Source organism: Paramormyrops kingsleyae, chromosome 6 (genome assembly GCF_048594095.1).
Source record: "Paramormyrops kingsleyae isolate MSU_618 chromosome 6, PKINGS_0.4, whole genome shotgun sequence".
Lineage (NCBI taxonomy): Eukaryota > Metazoa > Chordata > Actinopteri > Osteoglossiformes > Mormyridae > Paramormyrops > Paramormyrops kingsleyae.
Window position 1 is genome coordinate 2,359,727 of NC_132802.1, and position 15,664 is coordinate 2,375,390.

A 15,664-nucleotide genomic window follows, 5' to 3' on the forward strand; every position below is an offset into this window, starting at 1 on the left:
TCTTTAAAAAGAAGCAAGTTGTTTCTGGATGGCGTGTGAGGACGTCAGCCTTCTGGATGGCGTGTGAGGACGTCAGCCTTCTGGATGGCGTGTGAGGACGTCAGCCTTCTGGATGGCGTGTGAGGACGTCAGCCTTCTGGATGGCGTGTGAGGACGTCACCCATCTGGATGGCGTGTGATGACGTCACCCATCTGGATGGCGTGTGAGGACGTCAGCCTTCTGGATGGCGTGTGATGACGTCACCCATCTGGATGGCGTGTGATGACGTCACCCATCTGGATGGCGTGTGATGACGTCACCCATCTGGATGGCGTGTGATGACGTCAGCCTTCTGGATGGCGTGTGATGACGTCAGCCTTCTGGATGGCGTGTGATGACGTCACCCATCTGGATGGCGTGTGATGACGTCACCCATCTGGATGGCGTGTGATGACGTCACCCATCTGGATGGCGTGTGATGACGTCACCCATCTGGATGGCTCCTGCTCAGCCTAACAGAGGCATACATTTTCCCCACAATCTCTCAAGATTTATTTCTTAGGAATTAAAATTGAGGGAAAACCAGTGAGGCTATATTTGTTGTTTAGTGCTGTGTGTAATTCAATGTTACTCAGAGGAACCCTGAAAGTGACCATGCAGACTAATGAAAGAGATACAGTAAGTGTCAAAGAATTTTATTTTAAGAATAACATCTTCCAAATCAGTTCCTTGGTCAGAATTAAATGGATAGATCATTTCACTTCATTGTCGGTTTATCAACCTATTACCTAGTACAGGATCACCACGGTGAAGTGAAAAAAATAATTAAAAATTAGCTGGTAGTAAAAGGAAAAATAAAACAAACCAGTTCTCTCTAGCAAGGAGATGACAGTCCTGGTTGTTGAATTCCCAAGAACTTCTTATAACCTACTGCTGCAGGGGTCCGATGTCACAAGTATGAGATGAACGCATAGTCCAGACGCAATAGGAGTTTATATTGTGGCAAAACATTTCTTACATTTGGACAGGATGGGATTACCTGCTCTCATGAAAGGAAAACAAAAGAGTTTTTAGCAGGACCATCCATCTGGGCGTTACTCAAAACAAATCAGCAGGCTTCCCTCACCGGAATTATCAGGAAGAACTTCGGAGTGAAATAAACTCACTCTCAGTCTTAAAAACAGTCTTTTCTGCTTTCTCAATGAGAACAAGCGACGGGTGACTTCTGAACTTCTGTCGTCTCCATGGCCTCCAGTGTCTCTCAGTTGCATGGGTGCCTTTGATTAGCGGTCTCTCTCAGAATGAGTCCATCCCTCACCCAAAAGACAGAAGATGCCACGGAAGCCCCAACGAGTCAGTCAGTGTCGGAAAGCCTGGATCAGAACTTGAGGCTGAACCCAGGTCCGGCTGCAGACGCTCCCTGGTTCGTGGTGGTCAGATGAAAGCCAGTGTCCTTCAAGTCATCATCTCCCTTAAGGACAAAGGAAACAAAACATTACCCAAGTGTCAAAAACCACCCACATTCTCTTCAGTTTAATCTCCGGTTGTCTGAGTCACACGACCACTCTGCCGTCCTTCTGTAATTATTTTGTTAGTTGTTTACAGAGCTACCTACTTTATTGCCTCCCATCCTGTCTACATTAGGCGGTTTGTATCGAGCCAAACTGGGTTATGCATGATGTCCATGTATATATTGGTAGAGCCCTCCCAGATGACACACTTTCAGCTGCTCATAATGTTGAGTAGACATCTAAAGGTACTTAATGTTCTTACTTATTTAGAAAGCTAAATATTTCATAGCAATAACCTTGATTAAGGGTCTGGCCCAGAAAAGAATCTGGCAGCTTTCTGCCTCATTTAGCACTAAGCTTCCTGCTAACCCACGGCTGCTCAACCCCAGTCCAGCCTGAGGGGGGCGCCCTCACCAGCTGGCTGTAGCCCAGGCCGCCCTCTGGGGGCCGGGGGCTGGTCCCACGCTTCACGCGCTGCTGCTCGCTCTTGGCCGGCCACGTGGGGAACATGGAGGGTTCGATAGGCAGTGGCGTCTCCCTGAAGTATTCATGCTTGAGCGCCTCATCCGCAGAGATCCTCCGGGCCGGACAGTAAGTTAGGAACCTGGGAGGGGCGAGACAGGGGAGTCTCAGCGAACATACTGGTGTCTTGGTTCCCATTTCTCCCAAAAGCCCGACAACCTCAACAATAACAGGGTGTTAAATGCTAATTAATCGAGGTGATTAGCCAGGGGAATGATACACACTGCAGGCCCTGCTCACTCCACCACCCAAAATGAAAAACGCAGCACGAACTAAACCTCGTTAATGTTGTCAAAAAGCCAATGAGCTCAGCTTAGACACTTATAATCATAGAGTAGGACACCTGCTTTAGGACAATAAACACATTGTGTCAGAGAATAGCTGCAGCATTAGCGCGCCAAACAGCACTTCCCAACCTGGGATTCCAATCAGCCACATTTCCATGACATGTCCTATTAGGGTCGGGGCTGTGCAAAGACGTGACTGAGCCCCTAAAAAATCCCCCAAAAGCCCCCCCCCCCCCTTGGGTAAGGTCCAACCCTTCTTCAGAGGCCACAGTATTTCAATTACGGCTCCTTGCCAGGGGTGAATAAAATTTAGGGAAGTAGTAGGGCCTAAGATATACCTAGAGAGAGGGCAGAAGGACTTCACTATAGAGCTGGAATCACACCAGGGTGCAAAATTCACAGGGGAATGCTACGTCTGCGGCACTCGGGCGGTGACGGACTTTCTGGTGCAGCAGAACTCCGCGTGAGCACAGCTGCTCAAGTCCAGACCTGGGAGATGAACTTCTGAGGGCGATCTCCTCAAATTGTGATGCCAGTCTCTGCACATCACCATTTTAAAGAGAACAGGGAGAGGGCCGTTCATATGTTTTTACGTGGTGAAGAGTGTGAGGGCACGTCCGCCAATAGCAGCAGAGCAGCTACTTCCTCACGTTTAACTGCCCTTATGAACACAAAAAGCGCTCCTAACATCATCATCTGAAAGTAATTTTGATTGGAAACAGCAGGCTTTCCATAAACACTCATTGCTTACCAGAGCACGGAAAAAATCTGTGTCCCTAGTAAAACAACAAATGCTGCTTCACTGTACTTTCCCAAAGCCCATTCCAGAACCCAAGTGAAGTTAAAACATTTTGATAGATATCTGAATGACTCATGGCTAGATGTCTTCACAGACAAGCTGGGGGCTACATACATCTGAAAACTGCACCTACAACTCGGTTCACTCATGTTAGCAATAATTGCTTCCATAGATGGCATAAACGCTGCAGTATCAGGACACAGCTTGTTTCTACCCCAAACAAGCATTTTTAGCTTGTTTACATATCATTTCTCTCCTTAGAAGACCTTTTAACTTCATAAAAATTTTCAGAAGTGTTCAACACCACTACCTCTTATAGAACTTGAACCTGCAACCTCTCGGCTTAGAGCCTGAACTTCCATAACCACCACTAAATCCCAGGAATAAACAGACGCCTCTTCCCATTGCTGGAATGTACAAAGGAGCACAGAAAGACTCACTTGTTCATGAGATCAAAACCCTGATCAGACAGCAGAGCCCCAAAGCGCTTGCGGAGGTTGTTGTAGGGATACTCGGTGAAAGTCATCTTTTTCACGGCGGGAAGCTCGTTATAGCCTGGCCAGATCTTCTCACTCGGTGATCCCAAATCCTGATTAGAAGACAGGAAGAACGGAAACTGTCAGCATGCATATTAGGACCAGCTGAACAGAGTGAAACATAAAATAAAAGCAAGACAACAGGGATCCACTCAAACAATCTTTTGTTCATGGGTCCAAGGCCTTATTCACCATGTCACCTTTTGACTTTGTACAAATACACATTCTCAGAACGTTAAATCATTGTTTCTCTGCAGTACAGGAATTCCAGTATTTGAGGTCTGGACATGTTTTGTTGGGATTTTGGTATTTAATCCGATCATGTTTTAATGCTCAAATCGGACGTCATCTGACTGCTGATAGTAGTCTACCCAGCAGTCTACATCACAGTTATACACACGGAGTGACAGGCAAGAACAACAGCAACAACGATTTAAGACGTACCTTAAAGATCTTGTTAATCTGGTCGATTTCTGATTTCCCAGGAAACAAGGGTTTTTGGGTCAAGAGCTCCCCAAAGATGCAGCCTACGGACCACATATCCACAGCTGTGGAGTACTCCTATTCAGAAGCGAAGCGAAAACACACACACACACACAGCAATGAAACATGACTATAAGCCCTTGTTTAGTCCAATGCTAGACTGACTCACCTGGCATGTCCTGATTTTGCAGAGTTTGAGGTGTCCCTGGGTCAAAAAGGGAGGGGCTTGCGTTTCCCTTCTTTAACCAATCACAGTCTTCATTGTATGACATCACCACATTATTTAGAACCAGTGATTTCTGCTAAGCGGCCAGGCGCACAGATTTGTCAAGTACCTGTTTGATTGCATCTGCCTTTTGTTAAGGGATTTGGATAAACAGACAAAAGGCAGGAACATACATACCTGCAAAGGCTGTGCAAAGCAATGCAAGAGTACGTCTATTTCATGATAATAATGGTAACATCAACAACAACAAGGCTCGAACCAGCAACCCTGCGATCGCAGGCATAGAGGCTTAGCTTAGGGAGACACACATCACCGGAAGTTCGGACGCAAGAAAAAAATGGATCAGTGTGATGTCATATGATGAAGTAAAACACAAGCCCCTCCCTTGTTGACTCAGGAAAATATCGAACTTGGCAAAATGGGGATGTCCCACTCACCTTGGCACCGAGCAGGAGCTCAGGAGCCCGGTACCACAGCGTCACCACCACAGGGGTGTACGGTTTCAGGGGGGAGCCGTACTCTCTCGCCAGGCCAAAGTCCCCCACCTAAAACAGGGGCAGGGGCCGGACGTTATCTTGGTCAGGGAAGCCACAAGAGATTCTGGTCCTGGAATTCAGCCTTGCAGTCAGTATAGGATTATCCCTAAGCAATGAGATCTGGTACTTAAAAACCTCCACGTTAGATTTTGCTGACGTGTAAATATTCTCGCAATTTCAGAATAAGACAAAATGAAAATGTCACTGCCCCACATAAATACATACGAAAATGTGCAGTGCAAGGCAGGCACTGCAAATGAAGTAGAATTCAGTTGAGGGGGAACAGGACAGTTGTGAGTGAAAGAGGCGGGTTAGTGTCCTGCGAGTTGGGTGGCGTTTGGGACATGGAGCTCAGACGCTATGAAGAGCAGCTCAAAAAGTGTCGGCAGCACTCAGCTGTGCATCATGGGAAAATAAAGGTGCAGCTGAAGGGGCCCACTGCTCCCCACTACTGCACCAGGGCACATTTCCCCAGAAGCATAACCCTAAATACATTAGCAGCTTACATAGTTAGAACCATCCTTTTGGGAAATGCACCCCTGATGGCCTCATGGAACAGGGCAGTTTGGACAACGTTCCTCCCGACACTGCAGTGCTATGACAGTGCTAGCTCTCCTCAAAAGATCGTTCAGCCAACCAGCCCAGCCAGCATTTAGCACTGTCAAAGCAGCCCAGTCTGCAGCACTGTCTCACAAGCCCCCCCATGACGTGGTGCAGGTCCAGCCCGTTACTAACGGAGCTGTGAAGGTACCTGCACCACTGTACCATGGCCACTCTCGATAGCAGACCCCACTAGGCTTCTGCTTTCCTCTGCTGTTGTTACACTGATAAACACCACAACAGCAGAATCAATGAACTTCTGAAGGTGGCATGAGTCAGAGTTATACATGAAGTTTATGATGCACAGCAGATGTAGTTTCTTGACCTCCCATGGCCTAAGGGTGATCCCCTCCTACAGAAAACCCCGCAGCCATCACAGACCCGGCTCTGACACTGCGGCCATACCTTGAGTATCCCCTTATGACTGAGCCCCGGCTCTGACACTGCGGCCATACCTTGAGTATCCCCTTATGACTGAGCCCCGGCTCTGACACTGCGGCCATACCTTGAGTATCCCCTTATGACTGAGCCCCGGCTCTGACACTGCGGCCATACCTTGAGTATCCCCTTATGACTGAGCCCCGGCTCTGACACTGCGGCCATACCTTGAGTATCCCTTTATGACTGAGCAGCAGGTTAGACGTCTTCAGGTCCCGGTGCAGAATCCAGTTGTCATGGAGATGGCGGACACCTCGCAACAGCTGGATCATCAGGGTTTTCACCTCACCTGACACAGCGAGAGAGTGAAAGAACGTTGGCTATGGCATGACAGCAGATCAGATACATGAACAGAAAGCACATAAAATCAGACAACAATGAGCAGGACGTCGGTGTGCAGAAGCAGAACACCAGAGGGCGCCACAGGGCCATACTGCTCCATACCTGGTAGAAATGGCTGCTTCATGGTCTCCATTAGGCTCTTGAGGTCATGCTCCACATAGTTCATCACAATGTAGATCTTGTCCATGTTGCTCCCAACAACAATCTCCTTAACCGGAGCAGAAGCAGAACAAAGGACACGCAGTCAGACGTTCCTCCAAGAAAACACTGCAGCTCCCAAGAACGCCACAGAAGACAGCCACAAAAACGACTGTCTGCCCGCTGTCGCCCGGCTCTCTGAATGTAAACAAAAATAACGACATGCTGCTTTCATTTGGCTGAAGCCGCAGCAAAGATGGGTCTCGCAAGGATAGCTGTGTTCTGAGGGAAAAGGATGTTGTTGGTGCGACAACTCGATGGCCGTGATTAGTAGTTGGGCTTGGCGGTAAAACCAACATGTCGTGTTGGGTTTTACATCTGGGAAAGTGACAGAAGCAGCTCCAGCCAGAACAATACATGCTGTTAGACTGTATCCCAATTTGGCCAATTCACACGCCGCCCACAATTGAACATCCAGACATTTTGATTTAAATTCAGGATTGGTAGATCTCTCAGAGGTACGACAGCGGTTTTTCTGCCAAGTATAGCGACTATGACTTATGCCCATAAGGATTGCAGGTTCAAATCCCAAGTAAGAGGACACAGTGCTGAACCATTATAGGGAGCCCTGAATGGCGTATTAGCCGCTACGTTCTTATGCTTTACTGGCAGACTAACATCCGTAAGACCATGTGAGCAGAGAATCCGGGAAGGAGGTGAAGCCGAATCCCCGCTCACCCGGACTGTCACTATGTTAGTGTGCTGGGCCTTCAGGATGGTGTTGATCTCCCTGAGCGAGGTGATGGGAAAGCCCTCTTTCTCCTTCTCCATCTTCAGCCTCTTCAGGGCCACAATCTCATCTGAGAGAGAGGAACAGACAGCACATTAAAGAAGGGCAACGGGCAGCAACGAGCCAAACATTCTCAGTCTCCGTAGGGCATCTTCTGATCCCTATGAGTCTACCATTCCCAAAACCAGGCTGCTGACATTCCAGGCCACAGACCATTCAAGGGGCCACACAGACCATTCAAGGGGCCCTGCTCGAGGGGCCACACAGACCATTCAAGGGGCCCTGCTCGAGGGGCCACACAGACCATTCAAGGGGCCCTGCTCGAGGGGCCACACAGACCATTCAAGGGGCCCTGCTCGAGGGGCCACACAGACCATTCAAGGGGCCCTGCTCGAGGAGCCACACAGACCATACAAGGGGCCCTGCTCGATGGGCCACACAGACCATTCAAGGGGCCCTGCTCGAGGGGCCACACAGCGATATCGGATAAAGGATGAGAGCCTGGAGCAGCAGGCCCTGTCTAAGCTGTGGAGCATGAGCCTTTGGGGTGTAATAGCCCACATTAAGCCGCTCTGGTAGGGTAACTGCAGTGAATACCTGTCTTCTTGTCTTTGGCTCTGTAGACCACACCATACGTGCCTTCCTCTATCCGGTTCAAGCACTGGAACTCCTCCACACTGCGGCAGCCCTGAGAAAGAGGCAAGCAGGAAACACATTAACTGAAAAGAAAAAGGGGAACAAGGCAGATGCACTATATCAGGGGTGTCACACTCCAGTCCTGGGGGGCCGGAGCCCTGTGTAGCTTAGTTCTTTCCCTGTTCCACCACAAATTATTCAGCTCAAGAGCTGTGTGGTAATTAGCACAAGGAGCTGAATCAGGTGTGTTAAATGCACTGGGGCACAGTCATGCTGGAGCAGAAAAGGGCCGCCTTCCCCTAACTGTTCCCACGAAGCTGGAACATGTCTAGCATGCATCTCCACTCGGGCCTCCTCGTTACCTGCAGCGCAGGCAGATACTTGGGCAGCTCCTTCTTCAGCTCCACAGGGGAGATGGGGGGTGAGTCGGGTATGTAGCTTTCTTCGGGGGTGGGGGAGCGGGAGTGGCTGGGAGGCGTGGGCTCGCCCTCCTCAGGCTCCTCTTCCTCCACGCTGCCCTCCGTGTCACGGTCGAAGCGGGATTCTGGGACTGCACGCCATGGCGGAAAGAGAACCGCGGCTGTTACAGGATCTATGACACACAAGCAGCAGATAAACCTTTTACAGGAGACATTTGTGTCTTGATGCATTTTGAACATCATCACAATCGCTATTCTGGGACAATTTTTTAAAATCTGAAGAGAAATCCTCAAAGATAACACAACGCTTCACTTAATGGCCCTCTTAGAACAGAAGGCCTAACTATAAAATGTGTCATGATGAAAATAAAGTAAAGCTCAAGTATCTGTTATCTTTTCTAGAAACTTCCTGACTTACTACCTCAAATTTCCAGCCATGGAAAGGCTGAGACATGAGGAAGTCCCAGCAAGCAAAGTGTGTCCCAACGTACCAGCAGAAACGTGGTTCCCATTCTCTCGCTCATCCTGATAGTCTTCCTCCGAGTGCTCTTCCTCACTCACTTCGTCTGAAGAAGAGAAAGGAACGAGTGAGGGATGCAGCGCTGCATGGGCCAGCAAGCCGCGCGGAGGACAGAAAGCCGCGCGGAGGACAGAAAGCCGCGCGGAGGACAGAAAGCCGCGCGGAGGACAGAAAGCCGCGCGGAGGACAGAAAGCCGCACGGAGGACAGCAGCCACACCTACCTGCGCTTTGTGCGGATCCCTGTGAGTTGGAGGCAGACTCCATCTCCTCACCCTCGCTCTGACTACTGGTGTCTTCCTCTTCTTCCTCCTCCTCCTCTTCCTCCTCCTCCTCCTCCTCTTCTTCTTCCTCCTCTTCAGAGCCTGAACCCGATCCTGAAAGGCAATCATTTAAGATTAAGATTAACTTTACGGATCCCAGGGAGACATTCTGGTGCAAACAGTAACAAGAACACGCAGGGCGGACAGAGGGACACGCAGGGCGGACAGAGGGACACGCAGGGCGGACAGAGGGACACGCAGGGCGCACAGAGGGACACGCAGGGCGCACAGAGGGACACGCAGGGCGCACAGAGGGACACGCAGGGCGCACAGAGGGACACGCAGGGCGCACAGAGGGACACGCAGGGCGGACAGAGGGACACGCAGGGCGGACAGAGGGACACGCAGGGCGCACAGAGGGACACGCAGGGCGCACAGAGGGACACGCAGGGCGCACAGAGGGACACGCAGGGCGCACAGAGGGACACGCAGGGCGCACAGAGGAGGACACAGGGCGCACAAAGGAGGACACAGGGCGCACAAAGGAGGACACAGGGCGCACAAAGGAGGACACACAGGGCGGACAGAGGGACACACAGGGCGGACAGAGGGACACACAGGGCGGACAGAGGGACACACAGGGCGCACAGAGGGACAGACAGGGCGCACAGAGGGACAGACAGGGCGCACAGAGGGACAGACAGGGCGGACAGAGGGACACACAGGGCGGACAGAGGGACACACAGGGCGGACAGAGGGACACACAGGGCGGACAGAGGGACACACAGGGCGGACAGAGGGACACACAGGGCGGACAGAGGGACACACAGGGCAGACAGAGGGACACACAGGGCGCACAGAGGGACAGACAGGGCGGACAGAGGGACACGCGGGGCGGACAGAGGGACACGCGGGGCGGACAGAGGGACACGCGGGGCGGACAGAGGGACACGCGGGGCGGACAGAGGGACACGCGGGGCGGACAGAGGGACACGCGGGGCGGACAGAGGGACACGCGGGGCGGACAGAGGGACACGCGGGGCGGACAGAGGGACACGCGGGGCGGACAGAGGGACACACAGGAAAATCGACAGCTTAACTGTCATAAGGGGACATTCCAAGTAATGGGCTTACCTGAGGAAGACTCTGCTGTACTAGTCTTCCTCTCGCTGTCACTGACATCCTGTAGGTCTGACAAGAGGTCTCTGTCCTCAGGTTTGTCTTCTCTCACCGCTGGCGGGAGACATGAACCAATCATAAACACTGACACAACAAGCTACCTGCATGTGACCTCCCAGACCAATCAAACATCGTCACGACACGCACATTTCATTCCTGGCCTCATTTCAGGGCAGAACACACCCCCCCCCCGTCCCCATCCCCATGGTTCACATGAAGAGAATCTGCTTCACCTGGTTTCCGGGTATCGGGGTGGTCGAGCCGCTCGCGCTGCGGCCTGCTGGGACTGCGGCTGCGGTGACTCTGCCGGGACTTCTCCCCATACTCATCAGGCAACCCACGGTGGTGGGACGGCACTGAGGAGGGCCCAAGATCCAGCATGAGACCAGGAAACTGCTGCTGGCAACAGCCCTACTGCTAGACACATGCTGTAATCTGTCACTGGCCAGTCTGGATCAGTCCATCTTAATTACGTGATCATTTGGTACCAGGCTGCCACTGTCACAGTTTGCAAACAGAGTCCCACAGGAATCCCAGCGAGAATCAACAATGATACAAAATAAAATTAACCCACCATGACAGCCCCTCCCCCTCAATTTAACCCTCCCAAAGCCCCCCCCCATCCTCCCTGAGAGCTCCGTGACCTGGACCCACCTTCCCTGCGCACCTCCCTCTCCTTGCGGCGCTCCTCTGCCCTTCTCTCTCGCTCCTTTAGCTCCCGCTGCTCCTTCTGCTGCTGCTCCCTAAGCTTGCGCTCACGCTCCCTCTGTCGCTCCAGTTGCTCCAGGCGGTCCCTGCGGGCCATGGTGAGGGGGGAACAGGGGGGCAGCCTGTCAGGACGTCTCCCAGAAGCCCTGCAGCCCATCCAGTGTCATGCAGGGTTAATACGGGCTGGCCAAATCACGGCACACATGCAAACAATAAACACAGCAGCACACATAGAGACGCACCCATATACCCAAAAATTCCAACACATAACCCAGCCCTAGGCTTTCTGTAGTCTTGGGTATTAAGATGAGTCCCAATTTAAGGCATTACAAAAGTTTAATGTCAAGTACACCTGAAAATAACAGTGAGCCAAAGAATGATCACCAGCAAGTAACATTAGTTGAAGAACCTCTGATTGGCCCATACAGGCCATCAGTTGTCATTGGTCAGTGTTAGCTGCTGATTCTGATTGGCTCATGCAGGCCGCCAGGCAGGGTCAGTGGTCACCTCTCTCTGCGTGAGTGCGCACGCGCCAGCTCCCTCCGCTTCTGCCGCTCCCAGTCGCGCCTCGCCTTGTCCTGCTCCTCACGCTGCCGCTTCCGTCGCTCGTTTTCACGCTCCTTCTCTTTGTCCTTGGACCTCATGTGTTTCCCTGAAAGCCAAGATTCCGGCCAAAGATTACCCTCGACGACAACACGAGCAACAGGAGGGGGACATACCTAACGGTGTTTTTAAACGGGCCCACGGCACGCACCTCCCTCCGCAGAGTGACTGCGCCGCCGCCGCTTGTCTTTCCGCTTCTCCTCCTTCCTGTGGTGTGACTTGTCCTTCCGTGCCATCTGCTGTGGGGGTTTGATGGCCAGTGACTCATCCTCCTCTCCTCTGGGCATGCGATGGCAGATCAGTGTTATAAAACTCGCAAGAGGAAGCGGACCAGGCAGCCTCCCTTCACACATACGGCCAAACGCCACCTGCAGCGTGGCGACCTTCAGTGAAGTGCAACATCCCCCCAATCAAACCCGGACGCACTGTGGACCTGTAACCCACCACTCAAGCTGAAATTTCAACACTGCATTAAATGGAGCGATTTAATGGGCAAAGGGCTCATCGATATTTTACATTTTTTTGTATTTGGCAGATGCTTTAACCCAATCTCACAGAGAAACTGAGAAAGTAGGGCCAACAGGAAGGTAAGAGTCTCGTTCCAGGGCCCAACAGTAAAATCTGCCTGCCATGGGAATGGAATGCAAAAACCTCTCTAATGTGCCAAGGTCACAGTATATTAACATGCTGGTTGGTGAGCTTGATAAGAGTCGACACTGCAGGTTCATTTACATACAAGTCTAATATATTATCCACAAAAATGTACCCTGGAACAGTCCTCAGTAGTTAATAATAAAGCACTCTGGATATGTTATGATAGGGTGACCAGATAACCCATGTCATCCCGGACACCTTGAGCTAGGACAGGATTTGTAAGCTACCATTTCAATTAAAAGGACCTGGATCTCACTTAAGCACCGAGTTCTTGCTGTGTGCTGATTGGTCAGTCTCCTATAACCATGCACGTGTCACTAATGTTAATGTGAAACAGCTGGATGAGTCTTTCAGTCAAGGAAACAAACCAGTCAAAGCACAAGAAGAACTTAATTTAGCCAAGCGCAGGAGCCTTTCGGTTTTAAGGTAGTCTGTAAACCCTGAAGTAGCTCAAGGTGTCCGGGATGACATGGATTATCTGGTCACCCTATGTTATGAGAGTAACGCAACTTTTCTTTTGGCTAATGGGCCATTGCTTATCCTGATATTTATGATATGCACACATATTGATGCACGCAGGTATTTTATAGAACAAATAAAAATAAAATGTTGTGATACTACAGTCTGGGGACGGGGGTTCGTACACCCAATCGGCGAAAACACTATCGCTTAAGCACCCTGTTAAGGCACAGTTCAGAGATACCTTACTAAGTAAGTCTGTGGAACATGCTAAGAGACGCTGTTATTGAAGATCTCATTGCAGGTCACTTTCATTTTACCACATTCTCCCCAGCGGTACCTGTCCTCTGTAGAATCCTCCCTAATGTATGGCGAGTTCCGGATCGTTATTTCCATTCTGTTGTCCCGGAGCTCACCCTCCTCTGGGGTGTCTCGTTTGGCTTCACGTTCTTCCACCTTCAAAAAACACAACAAGCGACCCTCAAATAATTTTCTTGACGGTACGGGCAGGACTTTAAACCATCACCATATAACAGTGTTATTGCCAAGCTAATGCTAATCATGAGCACAGCGTGTCGCAAGCAATCAGAGAAGAAAGGTGTAACTTTCAATAAGGACTCAGGAAAAAGCTTACAATTTTCTGACGCTTCGCATCAGACTTTTCTTCCAGCTCCTTCCTGCGTTTCTTCTCCTGAAGAATCTCATCCAGTGTTTTCACCTTCCAGGTGTCTTTCTCGTCCCCCATCAGCGCTGGCGTAGCTCTGAATGCCAGGCAAAGAGGGTGACAGAGGAACACGCCAATCAGATTGCGATTACATAGGAATTTATCCAATCAGGTAAAACTTGCCTCAATTTGTGTGTCACATCACCTTACATTTGGTAAACTGCATGAGTGCAAGTCCCACAACAGCAGCATCAAACACTATTTCTTAGTAACTTCATACTAAATGTATGAAATGTACAACACAACAACAGACAGTGAGCATTATGATGGGTCTGCTGGAAAAATGTCCCAGGGCACTCTGGTTTGGGACCTAATACGGAAATACTGTGTTCTTAACGTTAGCAGTGTTAATAGTATGCGCTTAGGTGACTGGGATACTTTCACAAAAGCGGAAAATACAAAAGAATAATCTAAATAAAAGTTTTCATTTTGTTTGAACACGTATCCGAGTAAAGGGCATCCTAGGTGTCACGGCCACAGTAAATAATTCCAAGAGAGTAAAAACATCTGACTATAGCTCAATAAGAATTGCTACCTTACGGATGCACAACCTAAAGGAAACAGCTGACTAGAGTCTGACATCTGAAACGAATAGCGCCCATGTAACTGTCAAAACACACCGCCAGCTGGCTGTGGAGGTGGGGGCCTGTTCATCCTGCTCCCGGTAAATGTCTCTCAACAACCACGAGGAGAACTGATCAGATTAAGTACTTAACAAATTATAATTCACTCACTAAGGTCCGGGGTACATATCATAAAATCTTCGTACATCTAAAATGCATCGGTGGACACTTCTACTGTTCAGAATATTTTTAGCATTTTACCCATTTTACCTTTAAACGAAATAAACATCAGTTGACGAAGCATACTTCTAGGCCGAAACCAAAATTTCCATATAAATGGTTTTATACTAAAACAAAATCACATATACTTACTCTTACAAATCGTTTCAGCGAATAACATAAATTCAGATAATGCTGCTCGGTTACAAAAAAAAACGAATCATTTCACTAACCTGTGAATTTCCCCCGCGCACTCCACCACCGCGGCACCAACAAAACGACAAACTTCCGGTCTAAGCCGATTTGAAATGACGTATTTCCTGTACGATGAAGCGCGTAGTCCGCGTACCGCGTTGCGGCCATTCTAAAGAGAATAAACTGCGGTGCTGCCGTCTAGCGCACTGAAGGTACACATTGTAATGCTCGTACTAATCATTGCATTTTGTGTTAGGCTTATTGTTCTCAGTGTTTGAGAGATTTGCAGATTTGATTTCTGCACTGGGCTGCTTTCCTCAAAAAAATTTTGTAAAAATTTTGTTGACATGCATTATGTACTATGAAAAAGTGGCCTGATATATATGCTCTACACACTTGTTGAAGTGTAATTTGAGTTTTAGATTGTTTTGGAATCTAATCATTTCTGATCATTTGAATTTTTAAGATTTTTTATTTTTTTTGCTGGTGACCCTGCTTTCTGAAAATGTATGTTACTTTGGATAAATGCATCTACTAAATACATGTAACTTATTGCTTTTTAAAGTCCAGTCAGGATAATCTAAAACAATATGTTGACTTCAAAACGACAACCTATCTGCATATACTGTACAGTTGGTTCGAGGTTAGCTTTTCAATTTAATGATCAACTTAGATCATTTAAATGTCTTCAATAAAATAGTTCTGCTCAACTTAGATTTTACAACACAACTAAAATAATAACAGTTATTTGAGTTGGGAACTTAAACTTTGTCAAATTGATCATATTTTTTGCAGAAATTTATGGCATTGTAGTTTTCTCAAAAAACCTTAACTGAAGCTTGCAGAAGATGCCCCATTTCTGGAAGAGATCTGGGCATCGGACTTCCAGTAGAACACCAGAAGTTCTCAGATGACTCCTCCATTGTAGGAGACATCAGCAATGGCGGAGAGTCAGAGTACAGAGGACTAGTGCAGGTGGTTGGAAATGTCAAAGAGCCCGTGAAATTAGTCACCATCCAGGGGGAAGAAGCAGCACTGGTGCAGGGCTACGAGGACCTGGGGCTCCACTGGAACAGCATGCTGGACTGGACAAACAACAGAGCGGTGCTGTGCAAGATTAGATTATGAATAATGCTGCCCATCTGCTCCAGGGGGCGCTATGCTGGCACATCTTTATTCACTGACCAGAGGTAGGAACAAGTCATTGACTTTGGCTATATTCAGGTTGGGTATGAGGAATATACCATATACTTATAACTATGTTGTGGCAGTTAATTAGAAAAAAAAATTATAATCAGACTTGTTTAGGACGTGTAGCTTAGGACTTGGGACACTT

At 49.2% G+C, this 15,664-nt stretch overlaps 1 protein-coding gene across 4 annotated transcripts; it reads right to left on the minus strand.

Moving 5' to 3' along the window:
* Nucleotides 1-659: 659 nt before the first annotated feature.
* Nucleotides 660-14,463, minus strand: cdk11b (cyclin dependent kinase 11B). 4 transcript variants are annotated; one of them, XM_023793571.2, is made up of 20 exons: nucleotides 14,367-14,463; nucleotides 13,262-13,388; nucleotides 12,968-13,083; nucleotides 11,666-11,793; nucleotides 11,419-11,563; nucleotides 10,858-10,997; nucleotides 10,437-10,559; nucleotides 10,159-10,257; nucleotides 8,986-9,138; nucleotides 8,735-8,809; nucleotides 8,187-8,374; nucleotides 7,786-7,876; nucleotides 7,137-7,258; nucleotides 6,363-6,468; nucleotides 6,086-6,207; nucleotides 4,782-4,889; nucleotides 4,080-4,196; nucleotides 3,540-3,688; nucleotides 1,906-2,095; nucleotides 660-1,451 (listed from the first exon to the last, which is right to left on the minus strand). In XM_023793571.2, exons 2-20 carry the CDS (start codon nucleotides 13,370-13,372, stop codon nucleotides 1,359-1,361), a joined length of 2,376 nt encoding a protein of 791 aa, XP_023649339.1. In that variant the 5' UTR covers nucleotides 13,373-13,388; nucleotides 14,367-14,463; the 3' UTR covers nucleotides 660-1,358. The 4 variants fall into 4 exon arrangements, with proteins under 4 accessions (XP_023649339.1, XP_023649338.1, XP_023649337.1 ...); XM_023793570.2 differs by having other exon boundaries at nucleotides 8,187-8,416; XM_023793569.2 differs by having other exon boundaries at nucleotides 10,858-11,057.
* Nucleotides 14,464-15,664: the final 1,201 nt, after the last annotated feature.

Excerpts from the sequence above, each read along its gene's own strand:
- cdk11b (XM_023793567.2), bottom strand. The coding sequence starts at position 13,372 with ATGGGGGACGAGAAAGACACCTGGAAGGTGAAAACACTGGATGAGATT. Across the intron at positions 7,877-8,186 it reads AGTATCTGCCTGCGCTGCAG|GGCTGCCGCAGTGTGGAGGA; the intron begins GTAACGAGGAGG and ends CCTCTTTCTCAG. Across the intron at positions 4,890-6,085 it reads GTCATAAAGGGATACTCAAG|GTGGGGGACTTTGGCCTGGC; the intron begins GTATGGCCGCAG and ends CCCCTGTTTTAG.